General features: G+C 50.8%; 1 protein-coding gene across 1 annotated transcript in view; it reads left to right on the top strand.

The window, feature by feature from the left end:
* LOC140395238 (procathepsin L-like) overlaps window positions 1-16492 on the top strand; it is a 44814-nt gene extending 28322 nt beyond the window's left edge. Inside the window, exons 5-7 of the mRNA XM_072482789.1 lie at window positions 3651-3810; window positions 14560-14665; window positions 16118-16492. Coding sequence (XP_072338890.1) covers window positions 3651-3810; window positions 14560-14665; window positions 16118-16217 — 366 coding nt within the window. The 3' untranslated portion in view covers window positions 16218-16492. The remainder of the gene's footprint in view (window positions 1-3650; window positions 3811-14559; window positions 14666-16117) is intronic.
* Window positions 16493-19021: the final 2529 nt, after the last annotated feature.

Here is a 19021-nt window from a genome sequence, read left to right as displayed (position 1 = left end):
GTGGTCCCATTTCTTCCCCGGAGATAGCGGCGACCCCATGGGACTGGCATACCGCTGCGTAGTGCCCCTTTTTACCGCAGCTTTTGCAGGTGGCCGAGCGGGCCGGGCAGCGCTGGCGGGGGTGTTTTGGCTGCCACAAAAATAGCAGCGGGGCCCCCCCGGGTGGTCTGGGATTCTGGCTGCGCACGCTTGCGGAGGAGTGGGGGGTGCCAGGGGGTCGGTCGCGGGCAGGGGTCCACGGAGCCCAAGGGGCTGCAGCGCGGTCGGGGGCAGAGGCGCAGGCGTTTTGGGAGACCACGTCGAGGGAGGCTGCAAGGGCCCGTGCCTCTGTGAGTCCGAGAGAGTCTTTCTCTAAAAGTCTCTGGCGAATTTGCGACGATGCCAAACCTGCTACGTAAGCGTCTCTGATCAGGAGGTCCGTATGTTTGTTCGCCGTAACCGCTGGGCAGTTGCAGTTTCTTTCCAGGATTGTTAGAGCATTGAAGAATTTGTCTAGCGATTCCCCGGGGATTTGTCGTCTCGTCGCGAGTTGGTAGCGTGTGTAGACCTGGTTGACGGGCCTAATGTAGATCTCCTTCAGTAAGTTGATCGCCTCTGGGAATTCTTCCGCGTCCTCGATGAGGGAGTAGATTTCGGGACTCACCCTGGAATGCAGGACCTGCATCTTCTGGTCTTTTGTTGGTCTGCCGGGGGCCGTTCGGAGGTATCCCTCCAAGCACGCCAGCCAGTGCTGAAACGTCGATGTTGCGTTAGCTGCTTGGGGGCCGATTCGCAGGCACTTTTTAAGTCTGCTCAATAAATTGTAGCACCATCGATCACACACGAGGCGAGATGTAGAGAACTTTAATCGAGGCTTTATTGAGCAGACTTGTTCAGACTTGTTTCCCAGCAGCTCAGTCACAGAATGCAGCTGCGGGGAGTAAACCGGTTTCTTATACCCCGCCTATCTGGGTGGAGCCCAGTAGGCAGGAGATCCAATCAGGACCCAGCATCTGTCCTCCAATAGCTCCTCGGCATTCGTGGTGTACCATATTACCCCTAATACATACCACACACGCATGACCGGCGTGTCTGCCTGTGTGTCTGCCCCCTGTGTGTCTGTCTCCTGTGTGTCTGTCCCCTGAGGTGTGGTCCCCTGTGTGTCTGTCCCCTGTGTGTCCGTCCCCTGTGTGTCTGTCTCCTGTGTGTCTGCCCCCTGTGTGTCTGTCTCCTGTGTGTCTGTCCCCTGAGGTGTGGTCCCCTGTGTGTCTGTCCCCTGTGTGTCCGTCCCCTGTGTGTCCGTCCCCTGTGTGTCTGCCTCCTGTTTGTCTGTCCCCTGTGTGTTTGTCCCCTGTGTGTCTGTCTCCTGTGTGTCTGTCCCCTGTGTGTCTGTCTCCTGTGTGTCTGTCCCCTGTGTGTCTGTCTCCTGTGTGTCTGTCCCCTGTGTGTCTGTCTCCTGTGTGTTTGTCCCCTGTGTGTCTGTCTCCTGTGTGTCTGTCCCCTGTGTGTCTGTCCCTTGTGCGTCTGTCTCCTGTGTGTCTGCCCCCTGTGTGTCTGCCTCCTGTGTGTCTGTCCACTGAGGTGTGGTCCCCTGTGTGTCTGTCCCCTGTGTGTCTGTCTCCTGTGTGTCTGTCCACTGAGGTGTGGTCCCCTGTGTGTCTGTCCCCTGTGTGTCTGCCCCCTGTGTGTCTGTCTCCTGTGTGTCTGTCCACTGAGGTGTGGTCCCCTGTGTGTCTGTCCCCTGTGTGCCTGTCTCCTGTGTGCCTGTCCCCTGTGTGTCTGTCCCCTGAGGTGTCTGCCCCCTGTGTGTCTGCCCCCTGTGTGTCTGTCTCCTGTGTGTGTCTGTCTCCTGTGTGTCTGTCCCCTGGGTCATGGTCTCCTGTGTGTCTGTCCCCTGTGTGTCTGACCCCTGCGTGTCTGTCTCCTGGGTCGTGGTCTCCTGTGTGTCTGTCCCCTGTGTGTCTGTCCCCTGGGTCGTGGTCTCCTGTGTGTCTGTCCCCTGTGTGTCTGTCCCCTGTTAGAACAGTTTCAGTTTGGGGTGTGACCTATTCACAGTTATTAATGTTTCATGGGCCATTTCAAAGTTGGTGTGAAAGCTATTTGAAAGATCGGCCTCTGTATCAATCTGGTCATTTGGTCAGAGAGGTGTTTACTCTTTAGGAATGTAATTGAAGCTGCAACTTGATTTGAATATTGGGCGGTAATTAAGAAACAATTTGGTTTGAAACAGTTCTCTGTGAATATTTGTGTAAACTGCCTTTCGTGCTGGTGTTGTTTCTCTCGCAGTCACTGTTCTCACTGTTACACTGGGGACAATGCGCCAGTGTACGTGTGTGCGTGAGCAGTCGTTCCGCACTGGGGACGTGCTGGGGGAAATGCTAACTCTTCCTGATCCAAAGTGGCATTGAGCAGCAAGGAAATGCAGAGTGGCAGTGAGGACGATGCAAAATGTAGCAATCCATCCTCACCATCCTGTGCTAAGAATTGTAGAGAGGGGTGATGAGGGTCTCGAGAGAGAGAGAGATACAGAAAATCCTGTGCTCAGTATAGTATCATAGGATCCCTATATTGCAAAGGAGGCCATTCGGCCCATCGAGTCTGTACTGATCATCTGAAAGAGCACCCTACCCAAGCCCGATCCCCCACCTTATCCCCGCAACCCCTCCTAGGGGCAATTCAGCATAGCCAACCCACCTAACCTGCACATTCTTTGGTCTGTGGGAGGAAATCGGCGAACGTAAAGGAAACCCACGCAGACACGGGGAGAATCTGCAAACTCCACACAGACAGTTGCCCAAGGTCAGAATCGAACCCGGGGCTCTGCCACTGTGAGGCAGCAGTGCTAATCACTGTGCCACCATGCCACCCAAAACAAAGCTGAGAAGTTTGAGAGTATCATTATGAAAATTGTTTCTCAGATTTGTTAATTTTTTTAAAAATGGAATTGCTGCTAATTGTTTCTTGAATTTTGGATTGGGGAGTTGAGCAGTTTCGTTCCCAAGGATAAAATCGCACTGCAGTTTCTGGTTCTGGGCACTGAACGGATCATTTACAAGTGTCACTGTTTCCCATTGAAATGGAGTCAGTGTGAGGGTATTACAAGAGCTTCTCATTCTAATACAGGGCAACGTAACACACTCGGGTCTGTTTTATACATTGGGAGCCGTCTAACGCTTATTCTAACAACAGGCTTTGAACACCTGGCCAAATTTTCCATTTTCTCTTCGAAATGCTGGCTCAGATGGACAAAGAGGCGTGCAGCTCACTGGCAGTGCAGCTGGCCTTTCTCACCCTATTGTCCCGCACTTCAGAAGAAATAAATACTGCATCCGCTTCCCATGCTAAGGGGGAGGGGGACCTGAAAAAGCCAATAAGTCCGAGTTACGATAGCCCCAGTTAAGAAAAAGAGGAATCCCCCCACCCCCACCCTATGCACACAGGAACACCCACACCATGGTAACGCCCAGCATGGAGAGAGAATGCCATCCTGTGGACATGGGAATCCCCCAATGGAGTTCCCAGGACAAAAAGCCCACATGGCACTGCCAAGTGATGTTGTGGGACTTCTTAAATCTCCTGAGCAATACAGCGGTGAAAGCCACTGTGCAATGTCCCCCTTCACGCTCACTGTCACACTCTGCAATTTTTTTCACAATTTGTTTAACTCTTAGGACGGACAATGCAGATTTCAGAGAGATAAGTTTGTTGTCACAATCAGAGGCTTCAGAAAAATCAGACGAGGCGCACGGTATTTGCAGAAAGCAGTGAAAAAGACTGGACCAATAGCTGTTGCAATTGATGCAAGTGGACCTTTCCGCTGGTACAAACGAGGTAAGAGGCAGAAACTTTTTTATTGTTAATTATTTCTCAATATTCAGAATGGAAATGACCGCACCCCTTCACCTCGTTCATGTTTTCCACCTCCAGTTCTCCATACTCTCCAGTGCTGTCAAACACCATGGGGTAAAAATTATCGGGATGGACAATTTATCTGCACCCATTCGCAGTGATACAGGCAGCTCAGAAACTTGGTGCTGCTGCCAATTTAACTGATAGTGATGATTTTGTAAGGGCCACGAAGAATCCAGCACGAGTTTTAAGGATACAAAATAATAACGTTTATTTACTATAACAATATATACATAACAGTAGCAGTAACTTCCCTTGCTACCTTCTCCTTCCTGCTGGTTCCTGAACTGGCCAGCTTATTTATACTAGGAGTTTCTCCGCCCCCCTCATTGGGGAAGTTCATACTCCCATAGGATTGTGGGATAGTCATTAGTCCCCAGCCAATCGTAAGTAGGCAGGTTATAACATCCCTCCCCCCCAAAGTCCAAGGAATCCACCGAAGACCCTGGCGAAGGAAGGCGTCGAACTCATTTGGCCGCAGGACGGACGCCATTTGCACGCGGCGCTGGATCAGGCGGCGTGTAACGAGACGGAGACCGGCGCTTCCATGATGAACGGCGCGGTTGTACATCCACGGCCTGTGGACCCGAGGATTCCCCCTCTGATTCATCCTGTGTCTCCATCTCGGAGTCAGAGTCTGCTGCCTCCGTCATGTCAGCGTCTCTATCTCCATTCGGTCCCGTAACGACCTGCGCAGGCTTCGAGTGAGGCACCAGTGGAAGATTTTGAGGACTATCTTCCCTTGTCTCTGGTCTTTGCGGCTGTTGAAATGAGCTCCGGGGGCGGGGAATCTTTTGAGGGGATGATCTTCTGGACCGGACGTGGTCTACATGTTTTCGCTGGAGACGACCCTGGGCTTGCACTTGGTAAGATATAGGGCCCGTTTGGCGAAAGATTACACCAGGAACCCATTGGGCACCACCAGCAAAATTCCGCACGAATACTGGGTCACCGGGCGCAAACTGCCGAATCGGACGATGCCGAGACAATCCCTGTCCCTGCCGTTCTTGTGTGCGGCGTACTTTTGCGCCAATGTCCGGGAAGACCATACTAAGGCGGGTGCGAAGTCTTCGGCTCATTAGGAGTTCTGCGGGAGCTACCCCAGTCACTGCATGGGGTGTGGTCCTGTACGTAAACAAAAAGCGAGCCAGTCTCGTGTCCATTGATCCGGAAGACTGCTTCTTTAGGCCTCTTTTAAATGTTTGCACTGCACGCTCTGCCAACCCATTTGAAGCCGGGTGGTAAGGGGCAGTGCGGATATGGCGGATGCCGTTCACCTTTGTAAACCTAGCAAACTCCTCACTCGTGAATGGAGTGCCATTATCCGTGACCAGCACCTCGGGGAGGCCATGCGTACTAAATGATAAACGCATCTTTACAATTGTTGCGCAGGACGTTGTCCCCTGCATCCTATGCACCTCCAGCCATTTGGACTGGGCGTCAATTAATAGAAGGAACATGGATCCCTGAAAAGGGCCTGCGAAATCTGCATGTAAGCGTGCCCAAGGCCGCCCTGGCCATTCCCAGTGATGTAGGGGCGCGACCGGCAGAAGCTTCTGATGCTCCTGGCAAATGGAGCAGTTTTGGGCCACCTTCTCAATGTCGGTGTCGAGGCCTGGCCACCAGACATAACTCCGGGCCAACATTTTCATCTTGGTCACGCCCGGATGCCCATTGTGCAAGTCTGATAATATCAGCTCCTGGCCTTTTTCCGGGACAATCACACGCGTCCCCCACAAGAGGATGCCGTCTTCCACGCTGAACTCTGACAGCTTGGAGGAAAATGCCCGCAACTCGCCTGGGAGCTGTCTATGCTGCCCACCATACAGGACTATGTGCCGAACCTTTGACAAGACTGGCTCCGTCTGGGTCCACTCACGGATCTGTGATGCCGTGACAGGCAAGGTGTCCATAAAATTTAGGGTTGCAACCACCTCACCGGTCGTGGGGGTCGACATGGGGCCGGTCGATAAAGGCAATCGGCTCAGTGCGTCGGCATTTGCTATTTGCGTACCTGGTTTGTGCTCCAGAGAATACTCATATGCAGCAAGAAACAAAGCCCAGCGCTGGATCCGTGCAGAAGCAATGGGCGGTATTGGCTTATCCTCTCTGAAGAGTCCCAGCAGGGGCTTATGATCAGTCACGATAGTGAAATGGCGGCCATACACGTACTGGTGGAAGCGTTTCACCGCGAAAACCACTGCCAGGCCCTCCTTCTCGATCTGCGCATACGTTTTCTCCGCTGCAGTCAGTCAATGTGCGGGAGGCGAAAGCTATCGGTCGCTCGGCCCCGTTCTCCATCTTGTGGGACAGGACAGCCCCAATACCATACGAGGATGCATCACATGTGACGAGCAAAGGCTTTCCCGGATCATCGTGGGTTAGTAACCCAGACAACGACAATTGTTGCTTTACCCGCCGGAAAGCGGTTTCTTGCGGCTGACCCCAAACCCAGGTGTGATTTTTCTTTAGCAGCAGGTGCAAGGGGGCCAGCGTGGGTGCCAGATTGGGGAGGGAGGAACTTCCCGTAATAGTTTTCGAGACCGAGAAAAGAACGAAGATGCGAAGTGTCAGTCGGGGTGGGGGCATGTTGAATTGCACGCACCTTCTCTGCGACGGGGTGCAGACCCTCGCGGTCCACCCGATAACCTAGGTAGACTACTTCTTTTGCCTGAAATACGCACTTTGTGCGACGTAAACAGACTCCAGCCTCCGAAAGGCGTCTAAGGACAGCCTCCAGATTTTCCAAATGCTCTTGCTCCGACGTCCCTGTAATCAACACGTCATCTAGGTAGACAGCCACACGTGGTAAACCTCTCAAAATACCTTCCATAACACGTTGAAAAATTGCGCAGGCAGAGGATACTCCAAAGTGCAACCGTGTATATTCATACATATGGTCGGGAGGCAGGGTCCAGCTCCAACTGCAGGTAGGCGTGACTCATATCTAATTTTGTGAATGAGAGTCCACCTGCAAGTTTCGCGTAGAGATCCTCTATGCGAGGCATTGGGTATCGGTCGAGTCGGGAAACTGTATTCACTGTAAGTTTATAGTTGCCACACAAGCGAACTGTGGCATCTGGCTTCATTACTGGTACAATTGGTGCTGCCCAGTCAGCAAAATGGACGGGCCTGATAATACCCAAACTCTCCAAACGAGTGAGCTCCCCTTCTACCTTCTCGAGCAAAGCGTAAGGCACTGGGCGCACCCGGAAACAGCACGGCGTGGCTCCTGGTTCAACTTGGATACGGGCTACGGCCCCTTTTATTTTCCCCAAACCAGGCTGGAATACATCTGGGTATCGTCCTAGCCCCTCAGTCAACTCTCCAGAAACTGTTTGGAGGATGTGCTGCCATTGCAATCGCAAATGGCGCAACCAGTCCCGACCCAACAGGCTGGGCCCATGGCCACGCACTACGATAAGTGGGAAACGCCCCTCCTGGCGTCCATAGACAACAGGGGTCATTGTAGTTCCTGCAATGTCCAGTGGTTCCCCCGTGTAGGTGGCCAACCTGGCCTGTGAGTCAGTTAATGTAAGGGTCTGTATACCCTGCTTGATGCGGTCGAATGTCCTCTGGGCGATCACGGAGACCGCTGCGCCAGTATCCAACTCCATCTCCAGCGGGTGGCCATTGACCCGTACTGTCACCTTAATGGGGGCCACACGGGGAGCTGCCACACAATGCAGCTGCAGGCAGTCGTCCTCCGTCTCCACGTCCTCAGGAGTGGTCACCGCAGGTTCATCCACATGGAAGGTACGGCCTCTGGGCTGGTCCCAGTTACGGCCCCTGGGCTGGTCCCAGTTTCGGTCGGAACGACGGCGCCTCTGGCGTCCCCAGGACCGCCGTCCGCGACGGGGTCGGCGCCTACAAGTCTGACACGGACATGGCTCCTCATCCATTGGCTCTGGAGAAGGCTCCCTTCGGGGAGGAATGTCCGATGGCCACTGGCGTCGGCCCGGTCATTGCCTCGCCCAAGGTACCGCAGGAGTGCGGGGGGACGTTTTTGGGCAGAAAGGGTTGCGCCCCAAGGCATGCACTTCCATTCCCTGTAGCTCCTGTACTCCTCGCTCTCTCGGGACAAGACTATTTGTATTGCCTGTTGAAAAGTCAATGTTGGCTCCGCTAACAACTTTCTCTGGGTTGCTGCATTGTTAATACCGCAAACCAAACGGTCGCGTAACATTTCTGACAAGGTCTCACCAGAGTCACAGTATTCCGCAATCCCGCGTAGCCTGGATAAAAAATCGGCAAGGGATTCTCCAGGGGTCCTCTCAGCGGTATTAAACCGGTAACGCTGGACTATCGTGGACGGGGTTGGGTTAAAGTGTTGCCCCACTATATTCACAAGTTCGTCAAACATTTTGGTGTCCGGCGCAGCTGGGTATGTAAGGCTCCTAATCACCCCAAACGTATGTGGCCCGCAGGTGGTGAGCAATATGACCACCTGGCGCTCATTTTCAGTGATATTGTTTGCCCGGAAATAGTAACGCATCCGTTGTGTGTACTGGTTCCAGCTTTCCAGTGCAGCATCAAAAACATTCAAACGTCCGTACAGAGGCATGGTATAATAGAAAACAACTTCCAACCTGTATCCAACAAAAATCCAGGGAGGTGGCTTCAGCAGTGTAGACAGCCATTCACTTTTACCTTTGTCGCCAGTTTTGTAAGGGCCACAAAGAATCCAGCACGAGTCTTAAGGATACAAAATAATAACGTTTATTTACGACAACAATATATACATAACAGTAGCAGTAACTTTCCTTGCTACCTTCTCCTTCCTGCTGGTTCCTGAACTGGCCAGCTTATTTATACTAAGAGTTTCTCCGCCCCCCCCTCATTGGGGAAGTTCATACTCCCATAGGATTGTGGGATAGTCATTAGTCCCCAGCCAATCGTAAGTAGGCAGGTTATAACAGATGACCAGCTCAGTGCTGACATGTTGCTGAATGTCTGCAACCCTCAGCAGAGGCCCAGGTATCATTTAAAGTGAGTTTGGACGACTTAAACCCAACCTGCAGCTCTGAAAGGAGCAGGTGCTGGAACTCAGGCAGAGACTCTGAGCACAAAGAGAAGTGGAAATGGTGCAACAGGCCAGGCAGCAGCCCCTAGGTTCTCTGATACAGCACTGGAGGCCTTGGTACAGGAGGTGGACAGGAGAAGAGAGGTCCCCGTCCTTCAGGGCACCAGGAGACCCTCCAGACGGACATTGAGAAGGCAGTGGGAGCAGGCAGTGTCACAGTCAATGCCGGCAATCTAGTTCCGAGGACCTGGAGGCAGAGGCACAAAATGTTCAATGACCCCACACGAGTGGTCAAGGTGAGTGAATTTGTTACTTGCTGTATACATACAAAAGCACCACTAGCCTCACACACTGCCCCACTCACCACACCCACTTCACTCACCTCCTAAAAACATCCAACACAATCATAGCTCACATGTCTCCACCCCACCCGCACACAGTTAACACCAATGCAAACATCACACCCACATCTCACAGCTTGCACACACTGCCAGGTATTCAACCATGAAAGCCACATCACCCAAACAGATTGCAACAAACTCAGTGACACACCTCCCTCTGTCTTGCAGGACAAGGTGGCCCATAACCAGAGGCAACAGCACCAAACCGGCAGAGACTAGCCTGGCAGTATGGGGGCTCGATACCGGAAATAATTGGTGCAGCCACAACTGAGGCTGTGGCCAGTGGTGGGGGTGAAACAATAGAGGATGATGGCTTCTTCCTCCCAAATCCACCTCCTCACATCCCATTTCCCCCTCATCCCACAACCTCTGGTGGTTTACAAGCTGCAGATGGTATATTTGTGAACCTCTTGCTTTCCTCCACTTGCTTCACCCGAACCCTATCCCTGCCCCTCTATCCTGTCAGATAGACAAGAACTGCCCCCTGGTCAAGAACTGGTGCAGGATCCTGAAGTGCAAGAGGAACAAGAGATGAAGAAGGAACACTACCATTCAATCTCACACTCACAGGCAACAGCTCAGATACTGGCACTGAGTGAACGATAGAGGGTGGCACAGGGACAGGATCTGCACGGGGTGAGTCACTGGGCTGTAGCCAGGACAGTGGGAAAGGACAGTGTGGGTGCCAGCTCACCTGCGGTTTCAGGTGGTTTCTGCTGCGGAGAACTTAGACTCAACCAGGAAACAAAGAAGAAAAAGTTGACAGGCATGTGCATCAGGATACTTGGTGCATTGTCAGACCTGGTCTGCTGTCAGTGTGAATGGACATGGATGTGGTCCAATTCCATCCTCGGACAGGACTCTACACAAAACATGGTGCCCAACCTTTCCAGCATGGAATTGCTGACCAACCCCATGAGAACCCCTGTGTGCCTGACCATGATACAGGCTCTGATCGCTGGTGATTGCTGAATAGTCAGAGGCCAATGCACATTGGAGGGTATTTTATGCAGGTGACAGGGGTCTTGGCTGTTTGCTGCAGAGACCCACGTTGTTCCCTTTGAGGAAAGCGTGCCGAATAATGGACCAATCAGGCCACTGGTGGGCGCTCCAGAGGACTCCAAGCTCAGGAAGCCCCTCCCACCAACATCTGCCAGCCAATCAGTCGTAAACATTATTTTTCCCCTCAGTACCCCCTAGAAGGCAGCAGTGTCTCAGAGCGACTCACGGAAGTCACAGGAAGGGGTTGTGGGGGGAGTTTGTGGAGTAAGGAACAAGAGCAGGTCGTTGGCTTTCAGCGGTCTTGCCCCACGTGCCCGTCCTGATGCTGGGTCACTCGATCAAGCACTGAGTGCCTCTGAATGAGGAATTCCCCATGGGAGACCACAAGAAGCCGGCACAGGTTTGCTCATCGTGCTCCCCGCTTGGTGACAGGTCCACTTGCGTCTGGATTAATACCAGCGACAGCAGAATGAGACCCATCAGTTGGCATCTGTAACCCAGTTAGGGGCCCGAATGGGCAGGGGGATGGGAAGTTTGTCCACCAGCTTTCCTACCTCAGAGTTGTTCAGAGTGGAGGTGGGAAGTGGGCAGGTTCCCCACCCCTCCCCTCTGATTTAAATGCCATCCCTTCTTGTAAACGCACCTCAGGGAGGGTACAAGGTACTGCCGAGTATCTGAGCGCTGCCGTGGAAGCTCAGACTGATGTCATGGCATCTCAGCTTGTTGCTGTGCAAGGTCAGCGCTGTCTTCCCCAGTGAAAGACTGTATCCTCCCAGCAGCCACGCTGCAACCACTGGGATCGCAATGAGGAGGAGAGCTCTGGCAGTCCAGGGAAATAGTAAGGCGGGCAGTCAGGGAATTCACCCTTCGTATGGATTGGATTTGGACCGAGGTACAGTGAAAAGTATTTTTCTGCGAGCAGCTCAACAGATCATTAAGTACATGGAAAAAAATGAAATAAAAGAAAATAGGGCAACACAGGGTACACAATGTAACTACATAACACCGGCATCGGGTGAAGCATACAGGGGTATGAACTTGGCTGGTTGATAAGCTGCAATTGGTCGCACACAGGCCGGTCCAAAAGAGGCTGATCCCTAATGTGCAGGGCTTCTTATCTTATCTATTTCGCACACTTTTGGGCGGTCCTATCTCACGCTCCAATGGATCGATAGAGTTTTGATCGCCCTCATTGATCCTGGCCAATTAGGGGATGAATACCTCGTTGGCTGGGCGGGTCCCAGCTATCATTGTCCTAGGCACATAGGCCTTTCCAAATCAGGGGTAGTGGCATCGGTTAGTCTGCTACTGTTCTAAGTCCTTGATTCAAACTCTATTGTCCTGGGGGAAATGGCAATTGACTCTTAATGAATACAAGTTTCAGTCAGGTCTGGCTTCTTTGCACAATACACAGAGGCTGTGTACTTGTCTGTGTCCAAGCTGACCACAATTCCCATGGTCCTTTGCAGGTGGCCATTTTAGATGGCTACAATGCTGAATTTCTTTAGTTTCCTGAGGAAGCATAGGCGCTGTTGTGCTTTCTTGGTGGTAGCATCGACGTGGGTGGACCAGGACTGATTTTTGGAGATGTGTACCCCTCGGAATTTAAAACTGCAAACCATCACCACCTCGGCCCCATTGATGCTCACAGAGGTGTGTACAGTACTTTGCTTTCTGAAGTCAATGACCAGCTCTTTAGTTTTGCTGGCATTGAGGGATAGATTTTTGTCGCTTCACCACTCCACTAGGTTCTCAATCTTCCTCCTGTATTCTGACTCGTCGTTATTCGAGATGAGGCCCACTATGGTCGTATCATTAGCAAACTTGTAGATGGAGTTGGAACCAAACCTTGCCATGCAGTCATGTGTGTACAGGGAGGATAGTAGGGGGTTAAGTACGCAGCCTTGCGGGGCCCCGGTATTGAGGACTATTGTGGAGGAGGTGTTGTTGTTTATTCTTACTGATTGTGGTCTGTGGGTTAGAAAGTCGAGGATCCAGTTGCAGAGTGAGGAGGCAAGTCCTAGGTTTTGGAGCTTTGATATGAGCTTGTCTGGGATGATGGTGTTGAAGGCGGAGCTGTAGTCAATAAATAGGAGTCAGATGTAAGAGTCCTTGTTGTCGAGATGCTCTAGGCATGAGTGTAGGGCCAGGGAGATGGCGTCTGTTGTGGACCGGTTGCGGCGGTATGCGAATTGCAGTGGATCAAGGCGTTCTGGGAGTATGGACGTCTTGCGCTTCATGACCAACCTCTCACAGCACTTTGTTACGACTGAAGTCAGGGCCACCGGACGGTAGTCATTGAGGCACGTTGCCTGGTTATTCTTTGGGGAAGGTATGATGGTGGTCTTCTTGAAGCAGGTTGGGACCTCAGAGCAGAGTAGGGACAGGTTAAAGATGTCAACGAACACATCTGCCAGCTGATCCATGCAGGCTCTGAGTGCCTGACCAGGGATCCCGTCTGGGCCCGTCGCCTTCTGAGGGTTCACTTTCAGGAAAACCGATCTGACTTTGGAAGCTGTGATGGTGGGTCTGGGTGTGTTCTGGGCTGCTGGGGCACTTGACAGTGGATCATTGGTTTCCTGCTCGAACCAAGCACAGAATACATTGAGTTCATTGGGGAGGGGTGCGCTGCTGCTGGAGATACTGCTCTGCTTCGCTTCGTAGCCCGTTATGTTGTTTAGGCCTTGCCACAACCGCCGAGAGTCTGTAACACTAGTCTGTGACTCTAGCTTGGTCTGATATAGAGGGTTTGATGGAATGGGATGGTTATTTACTGGTGATTTTTATTTGTGATGTGGAGATGCTGGTGTTTTATTTGAGCATTGTAACCAGCAGGATGGTTATTAACAGAGGGATGGTGAGGTGTGAGATGGTTGAACAATGGGGAATTGGGGTTGTGTTCACAGGAACCAGAGTCAAATGAGCCAATCACAGAAAGCTCGGCTGCACCAGGGATGTGTCAGCTATCTCCTCCTCTTCTTGCTTCTCCCCGTATCCCTGATGGAAAGTCTCTGCCCTCATGATGTTCAGGTTGTGGAGGATCCAGCAGATCACCATGAATTGGGACACAGGCTCCAGCAGGAACTGGCTGATCTTCTCGAACAGTCCGGGCAGCACCTCAATGATCAGCTCTGTGATCTATCAGAGGGCAGCATGGCTCTCACTGTGCACACACTGCTCACATGTGTTTGGGATGTGGAACAAAGTCATGGTGTAGAGAGGTTAACCCTTGTCGCCTAGCAACCATTCTCTGGTTTGACATGTGACTCGAATACTGAGGGGACAGTGGGTGGGTGCAGAATGAAAGCACCACGATCGCTGTCAGGGTAACGGACATTCACCAGCATGATGTGCTCAGCATGTTGCACACCACTCATAACACTGAAAGTCCAGACACTTTGGAAGCCAACTTTGAGGCTGACAACTCTATCCCAGAATTCACATATCCCACAACTTTTCTATCGGGGTCAGTACCTCCCAACCCAATTGGCATATTCAGTGTGATCCTTTTTCATTCCAGGGTGTGGTGGAGCTTACAGAAACCAATATTGAAACTAAAAACAAAATAAATTATCCAAAAGTAAACAAATGTTTGTTGATTATTTCATAAATTTACCGGGACTGCTGTTTGCAAGGACTTTTAATAGGTCCCCAGTAAATTGCCCCAGTGCTGTCTATGGTCAGTTGATGAATATAATGTGCACAATGGAGTTGCGAGATTAAGAAAAGGCACTCCACAGAACTCTGAGTGATCAGGGCCCAGAACCCAGGCTAATTGTGATGTGTGACAGGAAAACTGAATGGAAAATGTGAGCAATGGTAAACATTGACACAAAAACATGAACAAACTTACGGCAATTGGAAATGTGCAATGCAGGCATGATTTGTAATAACATTCCAGTCAATACAAATGCTGAATTTGGCTAAAAATGGGGTAAAAGTTGTAAATAGGCTGAAGGTTGAAGATTAAATGACAAACAGATCTATAGGTGGAAGGCCAAAGGAGTGGTACTGGAAGAAATAAAGAAACTAAAGCTGTGTCCAGAGGAGGTGGGAATGGCAGACGTGAGGAGATTGGGATTTATAATGTGAAAAGCCAATAAAAGTGACAAAATAATGTGACAAAAGGAGTTGAGTTTTGTAGAGTGGATTGTATTCCAGAAGATAATTAGACGGAAAAGATGATGAAAAGTAAATCTCTTTAGAAAGGGAAAAATAATTATATATTTTACAATCTATCTACAGGAATCTACAAGTATAGTCGGTGCAGGAACCACGGAGTAAACCACGCAGTCTTGGTGGTTGGATATGGACATGAGAGAGGAGGGAACTATTGGCTGGTTAAAAACAGGTATGTACTTTATAAAAACAACAAATAACTGGTCACAGCTGAAGCAGTGACAGGAGAACTGGATTTACTCTCAGTCTTCCTGGGATAGGGAGGGAAGCATCCACCAAAATTCCCCCTGCTGATTACTATCCAAAGGGGAGGTGCAGAAAAAATTCACAAGGATGAAACTGGAACTGAGGAGAAATTTCTCAGAAAAAGCTGAACAGGCCGGAGCTCATCTCTTCAGAAAAGGGAAGGTTGAGAGGTGACCTGATCGAGGTCTTTAAGATTATGAAAAGATTTGATGCTGTCGGAATGGAGAAAATGTTTCCACTTGTGGGGGCGTTTGAAACTAGGGGCGATCAATATAAGATAGTCACAATATGGGTGGCATGGTTGCACAGTGGTTAGCACTGCTGCCTCATAGTGTTAGGGACCTGGGTTCAATTCGGGCCTTGGGTGACTGTGTGGAGTTTGCACTTTCTCCTCATCTCTGCATGGGTTTCCTCCGGGTGCTCCGGTTTCCTCCCACAGTCCAAAGATGGGCAGGTTAGGTGGATTGGCCGAGTTAAATTGCCCCTTAGTGTCCAAAAGATTAGGTGTGGCTACTGCATGATGGGATGGGGGTGGGTGGGGCTTGGACCTAGATGGGGTGCTCTTTCAGATGGTTGGTGCAGCCTCGATATGCCGAATGGCCTCCTGCACTGTCATGATTCTATGATTGTATGAATAAATCCAATCAGAAATTCAGGAGAAATCTCTTTATCCAGAGTGGTTGAATTTGGGAAATGTTACCACGAGGAGTTTGAGCTGAATAACACAGATACATTGACGGGGAAGATAAGAACATGAGGGTGAAAGGAACGGAAGGATATGTTGATAGGGCTTGATGAAGAGGGATAGGAGGAGGCTCATGTGGACAAGGAATAACAGCACAGAGCAGTTGGATTGAATTTCCCATTTCCGTGTTGCAGTCCATGTGTCTATGTCAGCAACGCTAAATGATGGGTGAGATTACCCGGCCCTTCCCACTGGCAGATCTTGCAGCCCCGCCGTCGGTGACCCCTCGCTCTCGGAATCACCAGTGGCGGGAAACCCCATTGACAATTAAAGGACAGGAAGATCTCACCGCTGACCAATGGCAGGCTGCTTCCATTGGTGGAATACTCACCGCTGGGTGGGGGAAATCTCCCCCAATATGTTTATGTAGATGCGAAGGGTTAATGGTAGAGTTGGGTAACAACTTCACTGGAAATACATTTTTTGAGTGCTGACAGGGGTACTGGGGGTCTATTGCTGATGGCACTGGACAACTGTGAGGTTGGGGGGAGAGTGGATGCTTTGCTATCGGTTGAAGGACTGCACAACCAGCCATCAAATTTGATGTATTTCCAGTGTGAAGTGCCTCAGTTTTCCAAATCTGTCACTTCAATAGAACCGTGATGTTAATATACTTTCTTTCTTATTTTCCAGTTGGGGAACACGCTGGGGGAATGGAGGTTACATCAAAATGGCGAAGGGTGTGCGGACTAACTGTGGAATTACAAGACATGCAATCGTTCCAACCGTGTGAGGAGCCACATGTTAATCCAGAGCTTCATGGAACTCCCCCTGAAAGAATGACGGAGACATTTCTGCTGCTGCTTACTCATTCTACGCCATTGCTTTAACTTCCTGCTGCAAGTTTAAAAAGTGGAATAATAACAGCTTCTACATATTTTTATAGCTTCACTTAAAGACCAAACCCATTGTGTATTTAATGTATGTAACCACATCATCCAACTTGTGTAGAGACAATGGGCTGCATGTACTGGTGATGTCGAGCAAAATAATAAACATTGCAATCACTTTGAGAATCTTTTTATTCCAAATGAACAATTTAGATTGATGAAAAAGTGTCTAGGGTTTTACATGAGGTGGCTCGTGAGGTAGTAAATGCATTGGTGTTAATTTTCCAAACTTCCCTCGATCCTGGAACATTTCCATCTGACTGATAACTCCTCTATTGAAGAAGAAAGTGAGCAGAAAACAGTAAACTACAGGCCTCTTAGCTTGACGTCTGTCATGGGGATGGCATTCAAGTCCATCATTAAAGATGATATAGTTGGGTACTTCGAGAAACTCAAGGTAATCAGGAAGAATCAGCATGGTTTTGCAAAAAGGAAATTATTTGCAAAAAGGAGTTATCTGAAGGAGTAACCTGTGTTTTAGATAAAGGGGAACCTGTGTTTTGTGAGGGCCATGAAGAATCCAGCACGAGTTTCAAGGATACAAGAAATAACATTTATTTACAATAACATATATATATATATACACAACAGCAGCAACCTCACTTGCTGCTTACTCCTTCCTGCTAGTTCCAAACTGGCCAGCTTTATTTATACTGGGAGTCTGCTAATGATTTCTCCGCCCCCCCCTCATTGGGGAAGCTCATACTCACACAGGATTGTGGGATTGTCATTAGTCCCCAGCCAATGGTAAGCAGGTAGGTTATAACATCCCTTCCCCCACCCCGAAGTCCAAGGAATCCACCGAAGACCCTGGCAAAGGAGGGCGTCGGACTCGTTTTGCCGCAGACCGGACACCATTTGCACGAGGCGCTGGATCGGGTGGCGTGTAACGAGACGGAGACCGGCGCTTCCATGATGAACGGCGTAACGGTTGTACATCCACGGCCCGTGGGCCCGAGGATTCCCCCTCTGATGCGACCTGTGTCTCCATCTCGGAGTCAGAGTCTGCTGCCTCCGTCATGGCAGCGTCTCTATCTCCGCGCGGTTCTGTAACGACCTGCGCAGGCTTTGAGTGAGGCACCAGAGGAAGATTGTGAGGACTACCTTCTCTTGTCTCTGGTCTCTGTGGCTGTAGAAATGATCTCCGGGGGCAGGGAATCTTTGGAAGGAATAGCTTTTGGACCGAACGTGGTCTACATGTTTGTGCTGGAGATGACCCTGGGCTTGCACCTGGTAAGATATAGGGCCCGTTTGGCGGAAGATTACGCCAGGGACCCACTGGGCACCCCCAGCAAAATTTTGAACGAACACTGGGTCACCGGGTGCAAACTGCCGAACTGGCCGATGCCGAGAAAAACCCTGTCCCTGCCGTTCTTGTATGCGGCGTACTTTTGCGCCAATGTCCGGGAAAACCATACTAAAGCGGGTGCGAAGTCTCCGGCCCATTAGGAGTTCCGCGGGAGCTACCCCAGTGGGGGGTGGTTCTATACAAAAACAAAAAGCGAGCCAGTCTCGTGTCCATTGACCCGGAAGACTGCTTTTTTAGGCCTCGTTTGAATGTCTGCACTGTGCGCTCTGCCAACCCATTTGAAGCCGCGTGGTAAGGGGCAGTGCGGATATGGCGTATGCCGTTCATCTTCATGAACCTCGCAAACTCCTCACTGGTGAATGGAGTGCCGTTATCCGTGACCAGCACCTCAGGGAGGCCATGTGTACTAAAAGACAAATGCATCTTCTCAATTGTTGCGCAGGACGTTGTGCCTAGCATCTTATGCACTTCTAGCCATTTAGACTGGGCGTCGATTAATAAAAGGAACATGGATCCTTGAAAAGGGCTGGCGAAATCCGCATGCAAGCGCACCCAAGTGATCATCATTCCCAGTGATGTCGGGGCACAGCCGGCGGAAGCTTCTGATGCTCCTGACAAATGGAGCAGCATTGGGCCACCTTCTCAATGTCGGCGTCGAGGCCTGGCCACCAAACATAACTCTGGGCCAACATTTTCACTTTGGTCACGCCTGGATGCCCATTGTGCAAGTCTGTTAGTATTAGCTCCTGTCCTTTTTCCGGGACAATCACACGCGTCGCCCACAAGAGGATGCCGTCTTCCACGCTGAATTCTGACAGCTTGGAGGAAAATGCCCGCAACTCGCCTGGGAGCTCTCTATGCTGCCCACCATACAGGACTATGTGCCGAACCTTTGACAGGACTGGCTCCGTCTGGGTCCACTCACGGATCAGTGATGCCGTGACAGGCAAGATGTCCATAAAATTTAGGGTTGCAACCACCTCACCGGTCGTGAGGGTCAACATGGGGCCGGTCGATAAAGGCAATTGGCTCAGTGCGTCGGCATTCGCTATCTGCGTACCTGGTTTGTGCTCCAGAGAATACTCGTATGCAGCGAGCAATATAGCCCAGCGCTGGATCCGTGCGGAAGCAATGGGCGGTATTGGCTTATCATCTCTGAAAAGTCCCAGCAGGGGCTTATGATCAATCACGATAGTGAAGTGGCGGCCGTACACGTACTGGTGGAAACGTTTCACCGCAAAGACCACTGCCAGGCCCTCCTTCTCGATCTGCGCGTACTTTTTTTTCCGCTGCAGTCAATGTGCGGGAGGCGAAAGCTATCGGCCACTCGGCCCTGTT

Source organism: Scyliorhinus torazame, chromosome 18 (assembly GCF_047496885.1).
Source record: "Scyliorhinus torazame isolate Kashiwa2021f chromosome 18, sScyTor2.1, whole genome shotgun sequence".
In the NCBI taxonomy this organism is placed as follows: Eukaryota; Metazoa; Chordata; class Chondrichthyes; order Carcharhiniformes; family Scyliorhinidae; genus Scyliorhinus; species Scyliorhinus torazame.
This window is presented reverse-complemented; position numbering and strand designations above follow the sequence as displayed.